Source organism: Tamandua tetradactyla, chromosome 23, assembly GCF_023851605.1.
Source record: "Tamandua tetradactyla isolate mTamTet1 chromosome 23, mTamTet1.pri, whole genome shotgun sequence".
Classification (NCBI taxonomy): domain Eukaryota; kingdom Metazoa; phylum Chordata; class Mammalia; order Pilosa; family Myrmecophagidae; genus Tamandua; species Tamandua tetradactyla.
The window spans coordinates 56,417,504-56,439,821 of NC_135349.1; the positions used below are offsets into that span (position 1 = coordinate 56,417,504).

General features: G+C 47.6%; 1 protein-coding gene across 1 annotated transcript in view; it reads left to right on the forward strand.

The window, feature by feature from the left end:
- LOC143666787 (lipase maturation factor 1-like) overlaps nucleotides 1–22,318 on the forward strand; it is a 44,915-nt gene that overhangs the window by 2,244 nt on the left and 20,353 nt on the right. The window contains exon 2 of the mRNA XM_077140327.1: nucleotides 8,357–8,666. Within this exon, the coding sequence (XP_076996442.1) occupies nucleotides 8,357–8,666 (310 nt within the window). The remainder of the gene's footprint in view (nucleotides 1–8,356; nucleotides 8,667–22,318) is intronic.

Consider the following 22,318-nt stretch of genomic DNA (forward strand, 5'->3'; position numbering starts at 1 on the left):
AGAAGAGCTTTGGATGTGATTAGGCAGAGAGAGGTGGCCACATGACTGGGCGGAGACTGAGTTTTGTGCCGCCTGCTAAGGCGCCCCATGGACTGTCGGCCACTGCCAGAAGCCCAGGGAGAGGCCTGGAGCGGATTCTCTGCTTCAGGAGAAAGCATGATCCTGCCAACATCTTGAACTCAGACTTTTGGCCTCCGGAATGGTGAAATAATACATTCTGTTGTTTATGCCACACGGTCTGCGGTCCATTGTTACAGCAGCACTGGCAAAGACAGGTAGTCTTGGCACCCTTGTGGGAAACCTATTGACCCTCCACATGGGGTTTCTTCCTGGGGTGTCTGTTTTATGTCATTGGTTTGGCATGATTTTTAAAAGAATTATTAAAGTAACAAATAGTTCTTAACAGTGTTGCTTTATCTTCTGCAGTATTAAATAGTCATTCTGTGAGTTTGAGCTGTCATTTAGCAAAAGATAAAGTTAAGATAAAGTTAATCTTTGAGACTTTAATAGACCTTTAAAAGGGGAGCCCATAATGGAGTGGGAAACCCCAGTGGCTTTGCTGGCAGAGAGCTCAGTTTCTTGAAGTCTTCCCCCAAGGAGCCTTTCAGATGAACTGAGGCTACTTTGATCTCCACTGGGATTCTCTTTTCAGTTCAGAAGAAAGCAATTTTAAGCCAGTGGGGTCAGGCAGATATTTTAAGCATGGTGCTGAATTTAGCTCGATTGGCTTTGGCATATGCATTTTTTTCCCCATCTTGTGAGTAAGTACACTTGGAGCAGAATCTTTTTTTTTTCAGCCGTATCAAGAAACTGGTTTCCCAGTGGCCCAGGGACTTTACTCTGTGGCTAACAAGGCCTGGGGAAGGGGGCACGTATCCTGCCTTATATCCTTTTAGAGGGTTTTGGGTCTTTCTGGAAAACTTGTTCCTCGATGTCCAAGGTGTTTTCCAAGATGCCATAGAGGTTCTTCAAATATTTCATTGGAAGTTAATTTAAAAAATGTTTTTAGCTATTGGAGAAATTATAGTTCAAAACAGAGTCAAATGTATTCCATAGACGCTCCTAGCACACTGAACTTGGGCAAACTTAAGCTTGTGCAGGAAAATGTGTTGCTTTCAGAAGCACAGAACTACCTGGTTTGTTTTTGCAAGCTCAGAGTCAGATGCCACACTGGCCCCGTGGTGTGCTGTCCTAGTGTAGCACCTCCACGCCAGGCCTGGGTGTTTCTGTGGGATGTGCGTGACATGTAGGTTCTCTGTGGCAAGGACGCTGTAGATGGGTTCCACCTTGGATGGCGGGATTCACAGGCCATCTGCAGGCACTGCTGTGCATGCTGGAACGTGTTCTGTTCTGACTTTGAACGCACATGCTGGAAAGCAGCGTTTTAACGCTTGCTGCCAATGCAACTTGGAGTATGGCTTCACCTGGCATCTTGTTGCATAGCCTCCACCCCTGCAAATGTTTGTTGCATTGAACAAATATCTGTGTAACAACTGCCCATGCCAGTCCCCTCTGGGGCTTCACAAGTATGTGTTCACCTTGTCGCTTCTCATGAAGACAGTCTCATTACTCCCTGAGGACAGATGAGGAACAGAGAGGTTGAGCAGATTGCCCCGAGTGCACAGCGAGTCACAGTAGCCACTGAGTACAGGCAGCCTGGCTCTGATTTCTGCCCTTGCTTGCTCTCCATGCAGCCTCGGACATCTTAAACACCAGGTTCACATTCGGGGTAGCAACATTCATAGGATCTCAGGTGCCCCCAGAAAGACCGAGGTGGCCCTGGACACCTGACACCCACATTCCAGTTCACTTGGTGCAGGATGGCCAAACGCAGATAGAGAGAACACAGGACAGGACTCACCGGCCTGAGCTGAGGGGCCAAGTGCTCTCCTCGTGGAGTGTAGGGTCAGTGCAGCTACCTTGGGTGCCGGACACTGGTGGTACTGGAAACCTGTGGATGCTGGACGCCCAAGGCTCCTGGGTGCTGGTGGGTGCTGGACACCTGGGGGTATCTGGACGCCTGGGGGTGCCAGATGCCTGGGACTGCTGGGTGCCCTGGGGTGCTGGAAGCCTGTAGTGCCGGGTGCTCTGTTGAACCTTGCCTGTTGGCGGGTTTCTTTTCCCTGAGCAGCGTTCTCCCCAGTGCTTCAGGAATGTTCTCGTCACCTGTTCCTGTCAGAACTGCCCCTCCTCTTGATTTTCTCTGAGAGTGTTTGAATTTAAATTTTGTGTTTTCTGAAATTTTCCTTTGTTTCCCGTGTGCCTCCTCTAGAGGTATTTATTTGCTTTTTTTAATGTTTTGGTCTTTTTCCTTGAGTTGCTGTCTCTGTCTGGCCTTTGGTGGTTCTTTTTTATTGTTTTGCTTTTTTAATTTAGGGGGCAGAAAGGACATGATTTATTAAAATTTTGATGTACAAGGTAAAGGTTTTAAACAATTAGTTTTAAACGGTTATTCTTTGGTTCACATTTAATTAGGATACATTTAATTGTCAGGAAATATTTATGGTTTTTAAATCCTAAAATGTTTATTTGCCTTAGGCACATTTTTTAAAAAGCATTTTTATTGTAACAACAGACATACAATCATTCTTGGCATGGTTACAATCAATGGCTCACAATATCATCACATAGTTGTGTATTCATTACCATGATCATTTTTTGAACGTTTGCATCTCTCCAGCAAAAGAAAGAAAAAGAGAAAAGAAAAAACTCATACATGCCATACCTCTTACCTTTCTCTCTCATTGACCACTAGTATTTCAATCTACTCAATTATTTTAACCTTTGTTCCCCCTATTTTTTGTTTATTTCTTAATCCATATTTTTTACTCATCTGTCTATACCATAGATAAAAGGAGCATCAGACACAAGGTTTTCACAATCACACAGTCACACTATAAAAGCTATATCATTATGCAGTCGTCTTCAAGAAACATGGCCACTGGAAGAGCTCTGCAGTTGCATATACTTCCCTCTAGCCTCTTCAATACACCATAAACTAAAAAGGGGATATCTCGTTTGGTGATTCTTGTCTGTTCCCTTTAGAACTGACACCCTGGAGTGGTGGAAGCTGTGCCTGTTGAGCCAGGTGGCATGTGGTGGTGCTGTGAGAGCCGGGCTGGAGGTGGCATAGTTGTCCCACGCAGCTCTGGCCACTCCCCTCGGGTTCCCACCTTCTACACTCTCCGTTGTCTCAAGTTCCTGCCTCCTTGGGCTCTGCAGAGTGGCCCCCTCCCCTTCAGCTTCTCCACCTCCCCTGGCCAACCCACCTCAGGCCCTTTCTAGTCTTTCAAAAGTGGGTAGATTCTCTTGTCCTTTCTGTCCTCCGTGGGGGCATTTATGTCCTTTATGCATTTACCGTCTGTGCTGGTTTGAAAGAATGTGTGTACCCTAGAAAAGCCATGTTTTGATCCTAATCCCATTTTGTAAAGGCAGCGTTTCTTCTAATCCCTATTCAGCACTGCATGCTTGAAACTGTAATTAGATCATCTCCCTGAAGATGTGATTTAATCAAGAGTGGTTGTTGAGGGGCGGGCCGCGGTGGCTCAGCGGGCAAAGTGCTTGCCTGCTATGCCGGAGGACCTCGGTTCGATTCCCGGCCCCAGCCCATGTAACAAAAAACGGAAAAACAAAATACAATAAAACAAGAAAATGTTTAAAGATGTTTCCCTTTCTTCCTTCCTTCCTTCCTTCTCTCTGTCTTTCCTTTAAAAAAAAAAAAAAAAAAAAAAAAAAAAGAGTGGTTGTTGAGCTCGATTGAGTGGAGGTGTGTCTCCCCCCATTTGGGTGGGTCTTATGATTAGTTTGCTGGAATCCCATAAAAGAGGAAACATTTTGGAGAATGAGAGAGATTCGGAGAGAGCAGAGAATGACATAGCCACAAGAAGCAGAGAGTCCATCAGCCAGCGACCTTTGGAAATGAAGAAGGAAAACGCCTCCCGGGGAGCTTCGTGAAGGGAAGCCAGAAGAGGAAGGTAGCAGGCGATGCTGTGTTCACCACATACCTTTCCAGATGAGAGAGAAACCCTGACCCTGTTTGCCATGTGTCTTCTCACTTGAGAGAGAAACCCTGTACTTCATCGGCCTTCTTGAACCAAGGTATCTTTCCCTGGATGCCTTAGATTGGACATTTCTATAGACTTATTTTAACTGGGACATTTTCTCAACCTTAGAACTATAAACTAGCGACTTATTAAATTCTCCATTTTAAAAGCCATTCCGTTTCTGGTATATTGTATTCCGGCAGCTAGCAAACTAGAACACCATCCTTCCCATAGGGTCTTGCAGGACAGACATGAGCAGCTTAGCCAAAGAGGTGGCCTGGTGGGCCCAGGCGTCACTCCACACCCTCCTCCCTTGCTTCTTCCCTGACAGAGGCTGGAAAAACTAAACACAGAATTCATTTTTTCATCTTGTTGCCAGAACTGACTGCAAACCCAGTTTGGCCAGTGAGACATAGGTCTAAATATACTGGGGGATAGTTTCAGGAACTTTTTTCTTTCCTGATAAAAGGGACAGATAAAACTTGTGCTGCCTTCCCTTCTCCTTTCTACCTTTAACGTGAACATGGGCTGGGGCTGCAGCAGCCATCATGTGACTGTGAGGCAACAAGTTTGAGGATGGAAGCTGGCATGTAACAGGTGCAAAGCAGGAAACTGGCCTCTCTGGTAGTATCACCGAGTGGCCAAATGCATTCTTTGCCGATAAATCCAGGGTTTTTTTGAACTTTCTACTTCTGAAGAGTGCCACCCTCGGTGGGGGAGGGGAGGGAACGGGAAAGCAGTGGTGTGGGCAAAGGAGTTTGAATGAATGTGCGGCGTGAGATGGGTTGTCAGGGCCTAAGCCTGTGAGCTAAAGGTCCACAGCACCACCCTTGGTGCCTTGCTGGGCCAGGGACAAAGCCCTGGGGAGTGCCACCTGTCCTGGAGGGCAGGGGTACCTCATGTCTTCTACTGCCCTCCGCCTCGGTCACAGTCTGCATTTCATCCTGGCAGTCCCAACCTCCTGGTTGAGTGCTGTTTTTTCTTCTTTTGTTAGTTTGTATACGTTAAAGTTCATCTTGCAATGATTGTTAGTATAAGTTATTTTTAATCACTTAGAAAATTGTGATAAAATATAAGTAATACAAAATTCGCCATCGTAACCATTTTTCAGTGGACTCAGTGGTATTGGTCACATTCCAGTGTTGCAGGGCTGTGGGCCATCAGCCTTGTCTCGTTCCAACATTTGTCGTCACCCCACACAGAAACCCTGCCCCTGTTAGCAGTCCCTCCCCATTCCCCCTTCCCTCAGCCCCTGGTGGCCTCTATTTTACTTTCTGTCTGTGTGTTCTTACTTCTCACATCCTCTCCAACACTTGTAATTTTCCTCTTTTTTATCTTTCACCTAGAGGCATCCTAGTGGTTTTGATTTGCATTTCCCTAATGGTTGAAGATATTGAGCATCTTTTCTTGTGCTTTTTTTTTTTTCTTTTTTTTTTTTTACATGGGCAGGCACCGGGAATCGAACCCGGGTCCTTGGGCATAGCAGGCAAGCACTCTTACCTGCTGAGCCACCGTGGCCCTTTTCTTGTGCTTTTTAGCCATTTCATCTTCTCAGCGAAATGTTTATTCAAGGCCTTGACCCATTTTAAAATTGGATTGTTGGTCTTTTTGTTGTTGAGTTGTTGGAATTCTTTGTATATTCTGGTTATTAAATTCTTATTGGATATGTGGTTTCCAAATACATTCTCCCTTTCTGTAGGTTTTTTTTTACTTTCTTGCTAATGTACTTTGCACCGAAGTTTTTGACTTTGTGAGGTCCTGTTTATCTAATGCTTCTTTGCTGCTTGTGCTCCAGGGCTGCCCTTGCACCAGTGGCTGGAATAGAGCTGTTTTGCTTTCTGGGATTTGCAGGCTCTATCCCAGGATGTACGTGGTCCCTCCGCCTGAGCGTCCCACCCCACGATGTCTGGGGGTCTGGTGGGTCCCCCCTCTACAGGGGACGTGGGTGCCAGCATGTGAGTCTGCCTTCTCGTTGGTGATCACTGAGTGCTTCAATCTTCACATTTACACGTGGGGGTGCACTGTCCAGTGCAAATACCGAGGTCCAGAGGATGTGCTGATTTGGGGGTGGGAGTTGTTAGAACTGAATTCAGAAACTTGTGGTTTGAGTTGACAAATATCAGCAGTATGACAGGCTGCAAGCCCTGCAGTGCATTCTGGGAGTTGGGGAGCTGACTGGGTCCCTAGGCTCACAGTTGTTTGTTTGTTTTTTTTTTTAATTTTTAATTTTTTAAAAAAAATACCAAAAAACACCAAATGCAAACATTCTTAACATCATTTTCCATTCCATTTTCATCATTCCATTCTACATATATAATCAGTAATTCACAATATCACATAGTTGCATATTCATCATGATCATTTCTCAGAACATTTGCTTCTATTCAGAAAAAGAAATGGAAAGAAAACAGAAAAAAATTCATACATACCATACCCCTTCCCCTCCCTTTCATTGATCACTAGCATTTCAAACTAAATTTATTTTAACATTTGTTCCCCCTATTATTTATTTTTAATCCATATGTTCTGCTCGTCTGTTGACAAGGTAGATAAAAGGAGCATCAGACACAAAGGTTTCACTCGCAGTTGTTTTTAGGTGGCTGAGACGTGCAATCTGAGACGGCAGCCAGCCCTCACGTGTGACTGTGCACCGCATGGCATCCGTGCACGTCTGCTGTGTGTGTGGAGCTGCTGACGTGTCTTCTGGTTGTGGACACCCTGAGCCTCCTGGAGGCAGCCCCCATCCTTAGGTTGGCCAGAGCGCAAGGGGCCTCCCAGCCCCGAAGCTCTTAGTCCATGAGACTCCCTTTCCAAGCCTCAAGCACAAAGCCTCTTTTTTTTTGGCTAAAACTGTTTGCAAGGTGCATTTTTTTTTCATGCACTACGCTTTTTTTTAACTTTTTAAAATTGTATAATATAACATGTATACAAAGCTAAGAAAAAAAAAAGCAATAGTTTTCAAAGCTCTCTTCAACAGGTAGTTACAGGACAGATCCCAGAGTTTGTCATGGGCTACCATATCATCCTCTCAGATTTTTCCTTCTAGCTGCTCCAGAACATGGGAGGTTAGAAGGAGTAAATATTTTTTTATTATCACAATCAACTTTTTTTTTCTTTTTTGTGAAAAATAACATTTACAAAAAAGCAGTAAATTTCAAAGTACATCACAACAATTAGTTGTAGAACATATTTCAGAGTTGGTATGGGTTACAATTCCACAATTTTAGGTTTTTACTTCTAGCTGTTCTAAGGTATTGGAAAGTAAAAGAAATACCAGTATAATGATTCAGCACTCATGCTTGTTTGTTAAACCCGACCTTCTCTGTATAATTCCACCATCTTTCTCCCACTCTTTAGGGGTATTTGGGTTATGCCAATTCTAACTTTTTCATGTTGGAAGGGGCTGCCGATAATATGGGACAGGGGGATAGAACTGGTTAATGTTCTGAAGAGGCTGGGCCAGGATTTATCTGGTCCAGGGACCCATCTGGAGGTTGTAGTTTTCTGGGAAGTTACCCGAGTGCATAGAACCTTTGTAGAATCTTATATAACACCCTAGGTGTTTTTTAGGATTGGCTGGAATGGTCCTGGTTGGGGTTTGGCAAGTTGTGATAGGTAGCAATGTCTAACTGAAGCTCGCGTGAGAGTGACCTCCAGAGTGACCTCCAGAGTAGCCTTTCGACTGTATTTGAACTCTCTCAGCCAGTGTTATTTTATTAGTTACACTTCTTTTCCCCCATTTGGTTAGGATGGCATTGTTGACTCCCTGGTGCCGGGGCCAGACTCATCCCCGGGAGTCATGATCCAAATCGTCAGGGGGACTTTCACCCCTGGACGTCATGTCCCATGTAGTGGGGGGCAATGGTTTCATTGCAGAGTTGGGCTTAGAGAGAGTGAGGCCACATCTGAGCAACGACAGAGGTCCTCCAGAGGTGACTCTTAGGCACACCTATAGGTAGGTTAGGCTTCTCCACCACATACATGAGCTTCACAAGAGCAAGCCTCAAGGTCATGGGTTCGGCCTATGACTTGGGTGCCCCTAATGTTTGACACAGTATCTGGGTTTCTGGTGGTAAAGTTTAATAGTTGCATAGTGAAATGACTTTTGAAGCTGCGTCTGGCTACCTAGATTTTGCATATTCTCCAGGTTAGCCCCTCTAAGACTTTCTCCATAATTTTTCAAAAACAGAGTCCTGGAGTCCTCTGGCCCTGCACTGTGTCCTCTCAGCCCGCAGCACCCCTGCTGGTCTGAGCAGGCCGCTCCCACAGGCGAGTCCGCCCTTCTTCACGCCGTCTGTCTTCTCTCCCTGCAGCTGTGGCGTTCCTGGTGGCCTTCCGCCAGAACAAGCAGCTGATTGGGGACCGGGGACTGCTGCCCTGCAGAGCGCACTTGGGGAGGCTCCTGCGGCACTTCCACGGGCGGGTCGGCTGGGAGGCCCTGAGCCACGCCCCCACGGTCATCTGGTTCCTGGACTGGTCGGACATGAACGCCGCCCTGGACGCGCTCTCTCTCCTTGGCCTGGGCATCTCATCCTTCATCGTGGTGACCGGCTGCGCCAACATGGTGCTCATGGCTGTGCTCTGGACCCTCTACATGTCCCTGGTCAGCGTGGGGCAGGTCTGGTGAGTGGAAGGGGGAGCCTAGCCTGTGGGGAGGCCTCAGCCTGCACACAGCAGAACCCCTCCCTGCCTGTGGGGCAGCCAGCCCGCTCCTGCTTGAGGTAACTGGGCTGCGCAGGAGATGGCCATTTGCCTTTGGGAGCAGGGTTGCAATTCTGTGTGGAGTGGTGTGGCCCCCACGAGACCACCTTGCCACCCCCTTGACAACCATGGGGCCTTGAGATGGGGGTGAAAGTCGTGGGTGGGCTCCTGGGAGAGCTGTAGTGGCGGGAACGTGGATTGGGGGCTGCCCGTCATGTTCCTTCTCGTGCCTTCCTTTTTCAGTAGGAGTTTTGCCACCTGTTCCCAGGTGTGCGTGGGGTTGGCAAGTCGGACCCAGCCTTGCCTGTGGCGCTGGCTCCAGAGCTATGGAAATCTGCCGTATGGAGTCTTTGGAGGTTCTGCTGGAATTCCCTGGGCACATGTGTGGGGTGTCGGGGGGACCAGCTTTAATGGAGGCTGAAGAGGCCCTCAGGTGCTCTGTCATGTCTGGACGGGTCAGGTGAAGGGAGACCCCCTGTCCCCTTTCCCCCTTGGTGCTCCAGCTCTCGCCTCTGCAGGAAGCCTGGAGGGCTTTGTAAGAAAGGTGGCCTTCAGGAGGCTGCTGGGTGGAGGTCGGCATTCAGATAAAAGACAAGAAACAGATGCACAAACTAATTGAGGCTCTCTAAAGTAAAATAAAACTAGGTATGTCTTACCAGAAATGATGCATGAGATGTTTTATCTGAAAAATGTGAAATGTATAGGGTCTGGCACTTGAGTTAAGTGGCTCACTCAGCCCTTTCTTCTCTGGAGCTGGTTCACCAGCAACTGTGTGTCTGCACTGGTGGCGGGGAGGATGGCGGGCCTCACATGCTATGGCCATGGGCAGCTGCTCCCCGCTCCAAGGCTCTCTCCTTGGGAGCTGCTATGGTTCACACTTACCTCTGACTTCCCCAGCAGGCTGTGTCAGCGTGAGGAAAGGGAGTTGTGATGCTGGAATCACGTAAAAGAGGGAAGCACACTGGAATAGCAAACTGGCTTCCTTTTTCTTGATACTACAAATGAAAGCTAGACATAATTTATTCCTTTTATGTCCTGCTTGTTTCAAGTTGAGAGGAAGGAATATTTATTTTGGGGCTCAGATGCTCAGATAATGGGGACAGTTGACTGAAGATCTCTTTCAACTCCCATCCAGCTAGCGTCCCGTGGCGCAGAGAGGAAGCCCTGAAGGGTGGGGGAAACAGGAGGCAGGTGGACTTCGCAGCCCCTCTCAGTTGGTGATCCAGCTGCCGCACTGTGTGGCTCCTGAAATAGCGAATCTTCTCTGTGCAACGTGTTTGTGGTTAGAATGGCTTGTGGCACAGGCCATCGTTGAGACTCCTGGGCACTTCCTGCATTGCTGAAATGGCTGTAGTTTCCCCCCAAGCTCCCTACCCTCCCTCTTCTTAGGTGGGTGTCTTCCAGCTGCTCCCCAACCTAGGCCATTGGCCACAAAGAAGCCCCAGGTGTCAGAGAGAAACCTTTTGCTATTGCGGGATGCTGCAGGTAAAGTGAATCTCATAACCACTGGTGCTTTGAATTCCGGGCGTTGCTGCTGTGGTGTGGAGTCGCACAGCCTCACAATGCTGCCTGCGTGTTCAGAACAGTCTAACTCCTTCACTTGACCTAGCCTATCCTTTCCTACCCTCCAGGCACACTGCTAGTGCCCTGCAAGCTTACGATGAAGACGCTGCCGCCCCGGGCAGCTGCTCTCCCTTAAGCGTCAGTCCTGCAGGAGGCGCTTCCCACAGGAGTGACTTCCTGCCTTGGTCCTAAGAGGCAGAGACTTTTTGCTTGTCAAGGCTCCTTAAAAAACAAGGTTTTATAAACGGACTGTCTCACAATGGCAACGGACATGAGGATAGAGAAAGTTGGGGCAGCGTGCTTTCCATGCTGACACCTCACCCCCAGATGGGATGACAGGAACCTGAGCATAGGGTCTGTTCAGGGCAGAAGGCGCACCTGCTCGAGGGCTGGTCCTCTGCACCGTGTGCATGGTCAGAGCCCCAACCGCACCCCCATCTGGTCTGCACCACGGACTACACCGTGTCCTAACTCATGCCACCTTCCAACCTGTGCCTCAAACTATGCCATGTCCCAACTCATGCCACCTTCCAACCTGTGCCTCGGACTATGCCATGTCCCAACTCACGCCACCTTCCAACCTGTGCCTCAAACTATGCCATGTCCCAACTCACGCCACCTTCCAACGTGTGCCACGGACCACGCCATGTCCCAACTCACGCCACGTCCCAACTCACGCCACCTTCCAACCTGTGCCACGGACCATGCCATGTCCCAACTCACGCCACCTTCCAACGTGTGCCACGGACCACGCCATGTCCCAACTCACGCCACCTTCCAACGTGTGCCACGGACCACGCCATGTCCCAACCCACGCCACCTTCCAACCTGTGCCACGGACCATGCCATGTCCCAACTCACGCCACCTTCCAACGTGTGCCACGGACCACGCCATGTCCCAACTCACGCCACGTCCCAACTCACGCCACCTTCCAACCTGTGCCACGGACCATGCCATGTCCCAACTCACGCCACCTTCCAACGTGTGCCACGGACCACGCCATGTCCCAACTCACGCCACCTTCCAACGTGTGCCACGGACCACGCCATGTCCCAACTCACGCCACCTTCCAACGTGTGCCACGGACCACGCCACGTCCCAACTCACGCCACCTTCCAACCTGTGCCACGGACCACGCCATGTCCCAACTCACGCCACCTTCCAACGTGTGCCACGGACCACGCCATATCCCAACCCACGCCACCTTCCAACCTGTGCCACGGACCTCGCCATATCCCAATTCATGCCACCTTCCAACCTGTGCCACGGACCTCGCCATGTCCCAATTCATGCCACCTTCCAACCTGTGCCACGGACCACGCCATGTCCCAACCCACGCCACCTTCCATCCTGTGCCTCAAACTATGCCATGTCCCAACTCATGCCACCTTCCAACCTGTGCCTCGGACTATGCCATGTCCCAACTCATGCCAGCTCTGCGCTCCCCCCTTGGCTCAGGCCAGTCCAGCCCAAGTTGTGGTTTCAACAATCAGAGCTCTCTGGTGAGCTCTTCTCCCTGAGTTTCCAATGCAGGGGCACCTGGTGTGGTACCAGGGGTCAAGGGGGTGGGGAGCAGGGGCCAGGCTGTGGGGTGTTGGGGCTGGAGCCGAGGACTAGGGGTCTTCGGAGTTGGCAGCCCCTCCTCTCAGGCTGAAAGTGAGCTGCCAGCTGAGCAGGAGAGGGGCTGGGCCTGTGGCCATGGGGGTTCTCTGGCCATTGTCCTGGACAGAGCCTGCAGTGACACCCGAGCGGCCGCGCAGAGCTGGGCTTTGGGGCAGCCCTCGGGGTGGAGTCAGGCCTGGCTTTGCCCACCTGGAGGCTGTGAGCGTCAGAGGTAGAGGAGGGCCAGCTTGATGGCCCTCCCTGACCCTTCTCTGGAGGGCCAGTCTTGTTACGAGGAGAGGGATTTGTGGTTTTCATGGTGCTCCGGGAGGCCCGTGCATATGGTGAGGGTGCCAGGTGCTGGGGTCTTCCACTTGTCGGGGGGCTTGCTGGAGACCAGGCCATCGGGGTTCTGGCTCCTCGGCCCCAGCTTGGCTTCGCTTACAGGAGGGTCTTGCAGGAGGGTCCAGGGCCTGGGATGTTCATCTGTTGGGTGGGGGCAGGCAGGGAGGGGCTGGCAGCCTGCCTTCTGCTGTGGAGCTTGCCTTTTCCTTCTCTCCCTAGAGGGGCCGGGCTAAGGTTGGAATACCTTTTCAGGTTTGTCTGACTTGAGCTTCATCCACAGCCCCAACAGCACACTCACCTGGACGCGGTGAAGCTGTTAGCCCGGCGCTGGATGGTGTCGGCCAGGTTGACCGGAGTGTCAGAGTGGCCACACCCTCCCTTCCTCACCGACACGCACTCCTAGGAAGTAAATACCCACTTTGACAAGCAGGAGGTCTGGTGTGACTCCTGGTGGGGAAGAGTCCAGCTGGTGAAGAAGCTGTGTGGTCAGCTTTTTCTGAAATCCCCTTTGAGAAGTCAGAGCTCTGTTCAGGCTGGTGGTCTTGGGGCCAGAGCCCTGTGCCTGTCCTCCTTCTGCCCTTTTTTGAGGGGTGCCCCTGAGTCAGTCCGAAACCCCTGCATAATCCATGCGGAGGGTGCGGGTTAATGAGGGGCCATTGGCAGCGTGGGGCACCTGGGGGTGGTGCTTCCCAGCTTGGACACGTGTGTGTTGCGCTTTGGCCAGGCCCAGCCTGAGTGAGGGGTGGCCTCGTGGAGTGGAGCCAGCACCAGACGCCAGGCCATCCTCTGGTCCATCTCACACCTGGGTGCTCTGGCTGGTGCCCTAGGCACCTGCCCTCACCCACAGAGTGGCTGGGCTGGAGCATGTGCTCGGGTCCATGGGGCTCCCTCTGGGCTCAGAGGGACACAGTGCCTCCCTGAGCACCGTCTTCACCGTGTGCGCTTTCTTTTTTTGCTCTGTGGGTGAGGCTGGGGATGGCTTTCCTGAGCTGCACAGATCCCATTGCTGCTTCACTTCCCTGACTTTTTAAATGAATAAGCTTTACTTTAGAATGGTTAGGGTTTACAGAATTATTGTGAAATAGAGTTCCTGTGTACCCCATATCCAGATTCGCCTATTTTTAACTTCCTCCTTTAGCCTGGTCCATTTGTCCCACTTAAAGAACCAGTATTGATACATTATTACTATCTACAGGCCACATGTTACTCACGTTTCCTTAGTTACTCCCTCCTGCCCTTCACCTGGGTCCACCTGGCATTGGGTCACTGTGTCTCAGGCTCCCTGGGTGGTGACAAAGTTCAAACGCTCTGTTGTGGTGCCCGTGGCGGTTTTGAGGAGGCCTGCTCAGGTGTACACTGTCCCACAGTTGGGATTTGTTGGGTGTTTTTCTTGCAGTTAGAGAGGATGTGGGTTTGGGGAGAAGAGCCCAGGTGAGGGCCCTCATCGCAGCACGCACAGGTAAGTGCATGGCTGGCCTCACTCTGGGCGCTGAGCTTGCGCCCCTGCTCAGGGTGTGGTTGTCAGTTCTTCCTTGCACGGTTACTCTACCCCTCTCCCTCCTGGCTCTCAGGAAGGAAGTCGCTGTGTGCCACATTTACGGAGTCATGCCACACCCCCTGGAGGGCGGAGCAGCCAGAGAATTTACCTGGAACCCTCCTGTGTGGGAGAGTGGTGTGTGTGTCCCCATGCCCCCCCCTCCCCCCGATTTCGCAATCCAGTTGCCTGCTTAGATCAGTGTAGATCATAGGTTGTTACTTCGGGTTAGAAGCCAGCACTGCTTTTGGATACTCGTATCGCTGTGCGTGGGCCCCAGGGGTGCTCTCTGCTGCCTCGGGGTCTCTCTGACCGGTACCACCGCTGGACTGGGGTGCACGGCCTCATTATTCAGCACCACGAGAGGCTCCAGGCCCTTCTCATGCACTTCCTGCCCCGGCCATGGAATTGGCTGCTTCTCGTGGAGCCCCGGCTCCTCCTCCAGAGCTCAGCGTGGAAACCAGCATCCAGGCGCTGGGCGTACTGGTCCCTCCCGGGGTCCCTGCCTCTGGGCGCTTGGCCTATAGCAGGGAAGTGCGTGCGTGAGTGCCTTCCCGTAGGCGCCTTCCCTCCTCTCAGAGCCACCTCAGGACCATCAAGGATGGCATCTTTGGAGAGCAGGGGCCTGGGGCCTTGGGTGCACAGCCAGCCACATCTGGGGCCGGTGGATTTTCTGTGGTGGGGCAGACCTGTCTGCTGGAGAATGCCAAGCTGCATCCCTAGCCTCCTCACACCAGATGCCAGTAGTCCCCTGCCCCCAGGTTGTGGCATCCAAATGTCCCCTGGGAACTCGGTCATCCCTGTGAAGAACCCCTTCTGGGGTGCAGATGTAGCTTCTGGCCAGGGAGCCTGACGGAGCTTTCCTGGGCTGCTGCTGCTTTTTAGCATCATCTTATTCTAGGATCAAAGAGCCAAAGACCCCAGACTGTGAGAACCAGCAGCCTGGCCTTTGGGGGTATGGGCAGGTGTCTTGGTGTGGTGGGTTTTTTTTTTTGCATGGGCAGGCACCAGGAATCGAACCCGGGTCTCCAGCATGGCAGGCGAGAACTCTGCCTACTGAACCACTGTGGCCTGCCCAGGCCTGCAATTTTAAAGGAGGCATTAGGAATCGTTTATGAAAGCGAAGACCTTGAATTATTGGTGCCTTGAGGCTATTGGGAGTGTTGAACTCTTTGAAATTAGAACTCATAGAAATTAAGATTTCCTTGAAGTCTCTTCTACAGTGGCCTGAACCCCACTTCCGTGACAAGCCTGGGATCAGGCGTGGCTGAGAACCTCCTACGGGCCCCTCTACCTCCCCGACTCTTTGCTGCCTCATGGCCCATCCCCCTTCCTGGCTCACATGCTTTTCCCCATTAGGGCCCCTTCCCTTTATGCTGGTGGCACTTCTGGAAACCTTGGGGGCCGCCTGAGGACAGTGGGTTCTTGGGGTGTACCTGCAGGGCCTTGGGCCCCCAGCACAGCCACTCCTGCCCTGGCCTCCACACCCAGAGAGCACCTCCAGCCTCAGCCGGCCAAACTCAGCCCTGCGTTTGAGAGCCCGGGAAAGTTACTTCCCTCTGACTCTCGTTTCTTATTCATGGCTCAGCAGGCTGCTCGCCCAAGTCAAGCAGCAGCCCATCCACTGCAGACCTGCCTTGAGGGGACGCCGGGGAGGAGCAGCCCAAGGAGGCTCCGGCACAGATTCAGTCATGTGGTGGGTGGATGAAAGGAGTGGTGTGGACCCCACGCACCCCACCAGGCTGCTGCGCTGTGGACACCTTAAACCGCTGAGTGCCGTGAGACATGTGCATATGTCTCCTCTCGGGGTCTGTGTGTGGACCCTGACCCCAGCACGACCCACCAGACTGGCCAGGCACAGAAGGGCCTCAGCGCTCTCACAGTGGCTCGCCGTTCCGTCTACGGGCAGGTCTCTGTTCACACATCACTGCATGGGTGTGCGTGCGCGTGCGTGTGCGCGTGCGCACACACACACACACACACAGGCTCATCTTTGTCTCCATTGTATTGGCCAGGTTTGACTGTCAGGCCTGATCCTGTCCAGGCGCTGGCGTGTGCGCGTGGCAGTGCACAGACTGCCCTCTCACAACCCTCATTGAGCCCGGGGAAGGAGGGGATTGTACGTGGACCTGTAAGGTTACTAGGTTTCTACATTTTGTGTGAAATGGTATGGTCTAAACTCTGTGTCCACTGTGAGGAGTTGAAGATGTGCGTTGTTAACCCTAAGGCAATCATTAAAAATAAGGCAAAGACATATAACAACCAATGATGTGATTAAAATGAAATGTAAACCATATTTTCCTAAGCCAAAAAATAAGGCGGGAAAGGAAGAACAGGATAAAAATTTAAATGGAACAAATAAAATAGAACTAAATCTAGCCAAATCAATAATTACATTAAATGTAGACAGACTAAGCATTCCAGCCAAAAGACAGATTTAAACTAGACGAAAAAGAAAAACCCAATTACATGCAGTTCAAGAGACACACCTTAAGTGCGTTTATTTCAACAGAGGTTGAAATAAAAGGGACAGACAAGTTTATACCATTGTAAATGTGGTAGAAAGCTAGAATAGCCGTATTAACTTAGGACAAAGTAGAGTTCAAAACATGAGTGTCATCAGAGACATGAAGAGGCTTATCATGATGATAAAAGAGGTAATTGATTATAAGACATAACTGTCATAAAGACATGCATCATGTAACATAACGTAGCTTCAAAATATATGAAGGAAAAATTGACAGAACAAGGGAGAATGATAGAAATTTACAGTTATAGTTGGAGATTTTAACATCACTTTTCCAATAACTACTAGAGCAAGTGAACAAAAAACCTAAGTAAGGATATGGAAGATCAGAACAGCCCCTGACTGATAAATCTCTTTACCCCTCAATACTTCAGTGTGTATTTCCTGAGAAGAATACCATAGGGATCAACTTCAGTAAGTTTAGCATGGTACAATACTGTGATCTAACCTCCAATTCATTTCAAATTTTGACCCAGTAACGACCTTTATAGTATTTATTCTCCATTCTAGGGCCAGGGATTGGATTTGTTTGTCCTGTTTCTTTTGTGTATTTTAATCTGAAACTTTTGTCTTTTAAGACATTGCTATTTTAAAATAGTATCCCTTAAAATAGTAGTGTTCCTCCTTTGGAGTTCGCTGTTTCTTCATGGTTAGGTTTGTTATATAGTGGAGATTGGGAAGCTGCATAGGTACAGTGTCCCCCACAGACACCTCAGCCTCAGCCTGCTCCACTGGGGACATAGGTGAGGCATCCAGCATGCAGTGGGGCATTTCGTTCTTCCCTCACGTTAATAAACAGTCTGGGGAGACACTTTAAGACTATGCAGGTAGCCTTGCTCCTCACCAGACTTCCCTCTGGATTTAGCAGCCACTCCTGAGTCTCACCTACACCAGCACCAGGTGCTCAGCATTCTCCTATAAGCAGAACCGTCCCTCTCTGTGGCCTGCCTGCCTGCCTGCCTCCCTCCCTCCCTCCCTCCCTCCCTTTCTCTTCCTTTCCCTTCGTTCCCTTCCTTGTCAGTCAATCACTCATCAGTATAAACCAATAGACTTCTCTTCTTTCAAGTTTCTTCTCATCCATTACTGTTCTTAATTACATCAGTGTAGAAAACTGTCTCAGTTTTGGCCAGTGAGAACCTCTTCAAGCTGGCTTCGATTTCGTTGTGACATGGCCCCGTCATTTGTCTCTGAGTATTTCTTTACCTTCTGACATAACGAGATGAGCCAGACTGGCCTCGTGCTTACCTGTCAGTCCCTGAGTCAACCATTTCTCCAAGGAGCATTCCTAGGGAATTTATTTAGGAGAAGTCCACAAGAAGATTGTACAAGAATGTTCAAAGCAGCTTTATCTATAACAGTTCCAGGCTGGATACAACCCAAACATCTCTCACAGGTGAATGAATAAAGAAAGTGTAGTATATTTGTATAGCGAACTAATACTCAGCAATGAAAGGAACAAACTACAGATACACGCCACCGTGTAGCAGATCTCAAAAACATGACACAAAAAAGCAGTACAAAAACACTTTCTTGGATCAAAATGGAATGAAGCTGGAAATCAATAACATGCACAGAACTGGAAAATTCAAGATTTATGGAGGCTAAACAACATACTCTTAAACAACTGGTGTATCAAAGAAGAAATTACAAGATAAATCAGTAAATATCTGGAAGCAAATGAAAATGAGAAGACAACATATCAAAATTTAATGGGATAATAAAAATTGGGATGGTTGTCACAAGTCATAAGTATTCTAAGACTGTTCTGTTCAGAGAAAATGTTGATTAGTGTTAAATAATGTTAATTATAGATGCAAAATTTTTAAGATAAAGAATAGATATGGAATATACATTAACTTCCAAACAGATGCACAAATATACATCAATAAAAGCAAGGACAAATGGACCAGAGGCAGTTTACTTGAGAAAAAGAGAAACGGAATACTAAGCTTGCAGGGAGGAAAACTGATAACCGAATGAAATTACATAGAATTTCAAATGACTCAGAAATTCATAACAAAAGCAATTTCTGGATGTGAGGATGAATGGTAAAGGGCAGAATTAGTCAGAATGGGTGAAACATGACTCTTTCCAACCCTAGCAGAAAGAGGATGGAACAGTTATTATCTTGAATGAAGGACTGCAGGCCAGCTGACGTGACCGGTACTGCAGATGGGGAGGGTCACACGAGTTTATACATGCAGGCTGCCGAATCTCTGACCCTGTCCTCCACTCTGGCACCAGAATTCAGGCAACAGGCAAGTCTCTACCTTCCGAGCATGTCATAGAAAGAGCCTGTCTGGTGCATCTAACTGCCTTATGGGGAAAGATGTGAAGAAACTGACACCATAATTGCCCCAAAGAGGGGCCTTCTCATCACCCTCCTGTGAAGATCACTGTCAACAAGGTACACTGTGATCCCTGACATTTCCAAGAGTAATTTGGGCAAATGTGCCAAGTTCCCTTGGGGGGGACTGGGAAGAAAAGAGGAAATATTAAACTTCCCCACCTGGGAGTTCATAACCCTAACCCAGCAGTGGTCATAACCAGTTTAGCAGGCTGAGCCATCCGTCTTGGGGCTCCCCCCTAGGAAGCTTATTCCTACAAAGGAGAAGCTAAGCCTACTGATAACTATGCCTAAGAGTCACCCCCAGCAAACCTCTTTCATTGCTCACATATTTTGCTAGCTCAGCTGGTGAACTCACTACCCTCTCCCCTACATGGGACATGATTCCCAGGGGTATGAATCTTTTTTCTTTTTCCAGATGGTGCAGATATTCTAAAAATGGTCATGGTGATGAATACACAGCTATGCAATGATATTGTGAGCCACTGATTGTATGGGACATGACTCCTGGAATGAAGCAGGGTCCAGCATCACAGCTTTGAGAAAGCCTTTTTAACCAAAAAGGGGAAGAGAGAAATGAGACATAATAAAGTGTCAGTGGCTGAGGGATTTCAGACAGTCAAGAGATTATCCTGGAGGTTATTCTTATGCACTATAAAGATATCCCTTTTTAATTTATGGTGTATTTGAGTGACTAGAGGGAACTGTCTGAAACTGCTTAACTGTGCTCCAGTAGTTTTGATTTTTGAGGAGAAGTGTATAACTTACAATGTGACTGTGAGTGTGAACACCTTGTGTCTGATGCCTTTTCTTGCCAGGAAATGGAAAGATTAGTAAAAAAATAAGGATAAAAATAAATAAATAATAGAGGGAGTTAAAGGGTAAAAAACTAGGTAGATTACAATACTGTTGGTCAGTGAGAGGGAAGGGTAAGGAGTATGGGATGTATGAGTTTTTTCTTTTTATTTCTTTTTCTGGGGTGATGTAAATGTTCTGAGAAATGATCATGGTGATGAATACACAACCATGTGATGATATTGTGAGCCACTGATTGTGCACTATGCATGGACTGTGTGTGTGCAAAGATTTCTCAAGAAAAATATTTTTAAAAAATAATAGTGGGAAATATGGGGAAAGTGCACCTAATGCAAACCAAGGATGTAGTTAACAGTAATATCTTAACATTCTCTCATCAACAGTAACAGATGTACCACACCAATGCTAGGGGTCAGTAATGGGGGGAAGAAAAGGGGTATGGAATGTGTTGTGTTTTTTCTTTCTTTTTTTTTTTTTGAGCAATGAAAATGTTCTAAAATTGATTGTGGTGATGAACAGACAACAATGTGATGATACTGTGAGCCAGTGATTGTAATTTTGGATGGACTGTGAATATTTCGATAACATTGCATTAAAAAAAACTTATGGGATGCGGTGAAGGCAGTGCTGAGAGAGAAATTCATTGTCCTAAAATGCCTATTTTAAAAAAGAAGAAAGAACTAAAATTGAAGACTTAATGGCATACCTGGAGGAACTACAAAGAGAACAGCAAACTAACCCTAAGCCAACAGAAGGAAAAAAGATAACTAAAATTAGGGCAGAAAGAAATGAAATTGAGGATAACAATGTCAACAGCAGCAACAACAAAAACAATAGAATCAACAAAACCAGAAGTTGGTTCTTTGAGAAAATCAATGAAATTGACAGACCCTTTAGCTAGACTGACAAAGAAGAAGAGAGGATGTAAATGAATAATAACAGAAATAGGAGGGGGGCATTACTACTGACCTGACAGAAATAAAGGAAATAATGATCTTATGTACAACTGAATGCTAACAGAGGAAATGGACAACTTCCTAGAAACACATGACCAACCAGCACTGACTTCAGAAGAAATAGAAGACCTCAACAGACCAACCACAAGTAAAGAGATTGAATCAGTCACGACAAACCTCCCCTGTGTGGGAGATGACTCCAAGGGGTGTAAGTCTCCCTGGCAATGTGGGGCATGACTCCCAGGGATGAGTCTTGCCCTGGCATCGTGAGGTTGAGAAAGCCTTCTTGACCAAGAGAGAGAAAAGAAATGAAAGAAAATGAAATGTCTCAGTGGCTGAGAGGCCATTCTAGAGGTTATTTTAAACAGGCTTCAGCAAGATATTGCAAATTGACCCTACGCCAATCCCCAACTAACAGTATTCCTGAAAAACCTAAAGAATACCCAGAGCTCTATCTAAAATTTTATAGAAGTTTTAGTTGGTAAGTTTATATTTTCAATAACTTAAAGCCTCCAGATTGTTCCTATGCCAGATAAGCCCTGAAACCCAGAGGTACCAGTCTCTCCCAAGAACATCAACCAGGTTAAATCCTCTTCCCCATAAAGTCAGCACCCCTTTCCAGCATGGAAAAATTAAAATGGTCATGGCCCAGATTTCCCTGAAGGTTGAGAGAATGATTAAACGAGGAGGAGGTGGTGTAACTGAGAAATTAGGATTTAACAAATGGTTATGACTCCTGATTCATTATATAATTATATAATTAGTTTACATATACACTAGTTTCTAGTGTATCAGAATAGCCAGAAGGAAATATCTGAGCTTGTTGAAGTGTAATCTAGTAGGCTTAATCTTTGATAATGACTATATAACTGTGCATCTTTTAACATGTGGCCATGTGATTGTAAAAACCTTCTGATTGATACTACCTTTATCTAGTGTGTGGGTAGATGAGTAATAAAATAAAGGCATGCATGAAAAAAAATTGGTTGGGAATACGGGAAAAAATACCCCTACATAAACCATGGGTGATAGTTATAGTACTACTTTAATAATCTTTCATCAATTGTAACAAATGTAATTACTGTTAAAAAATAGTAGACTAACAAAAAAAGGTCTGTGTGTTATCAATTGTAACAAATTTTTCAAACCAATGCAAGTGGTCGTGGTAGTGTATGGGAATCCTGCCTCTTATGCATGATTGTTCTGTAAACCTACAACTTCTCTAATAAAAAAAGTTTTAATTTAAAAAACTCAGAAGAAAAAAAATTTCAGGACCAGATGACTTCATGTGTGAATTCTAGCAAGCATTTCAGGAAGAATTAATACCAATCCTACTCAAACTCTTCCAAAAATTGAAGAGGAGGAAAAGACTGAATAGAGTTAAGATGTTGGTTCTACCCAAAATAATGTACAGATTCAATGCAATACCAGTCAAAATTCTAAGAGCTTGCTTTTCAGAATTAGAAAAACCAATAATCAAATTTATTTGGAAGGGCAAGGTCCCGAATAGCTAAAAACATCTTGAGAAAGAAAAATGAAGTTGGCGGTCCCACGCTTCCTGGTTTTAAAGCATATTACAAAGCTATAGTGATCAAAACAGATGGTAAAACAAAAACTAAAATGAACAGCATGGTACTGGCAGAAGTATAGTTATATTGACCAGTGGAATTGAATTAAGTTCGTAAATAGACACTCTCATATACAGCCAGTTGATTTTTAGCAAGGTGGCCAAGTCCACTCAACTGGGATAGAACAGCCTCTTCAAGCAATGAAAGAGGATCCCTATCTCACACCTTATATAAAAATTAACTCATAATGAATCAAAGACCTAAACATTAGAGCTAAGACCATAAAAGTCTTAGGAAAAAAGTATAGGGAAATAT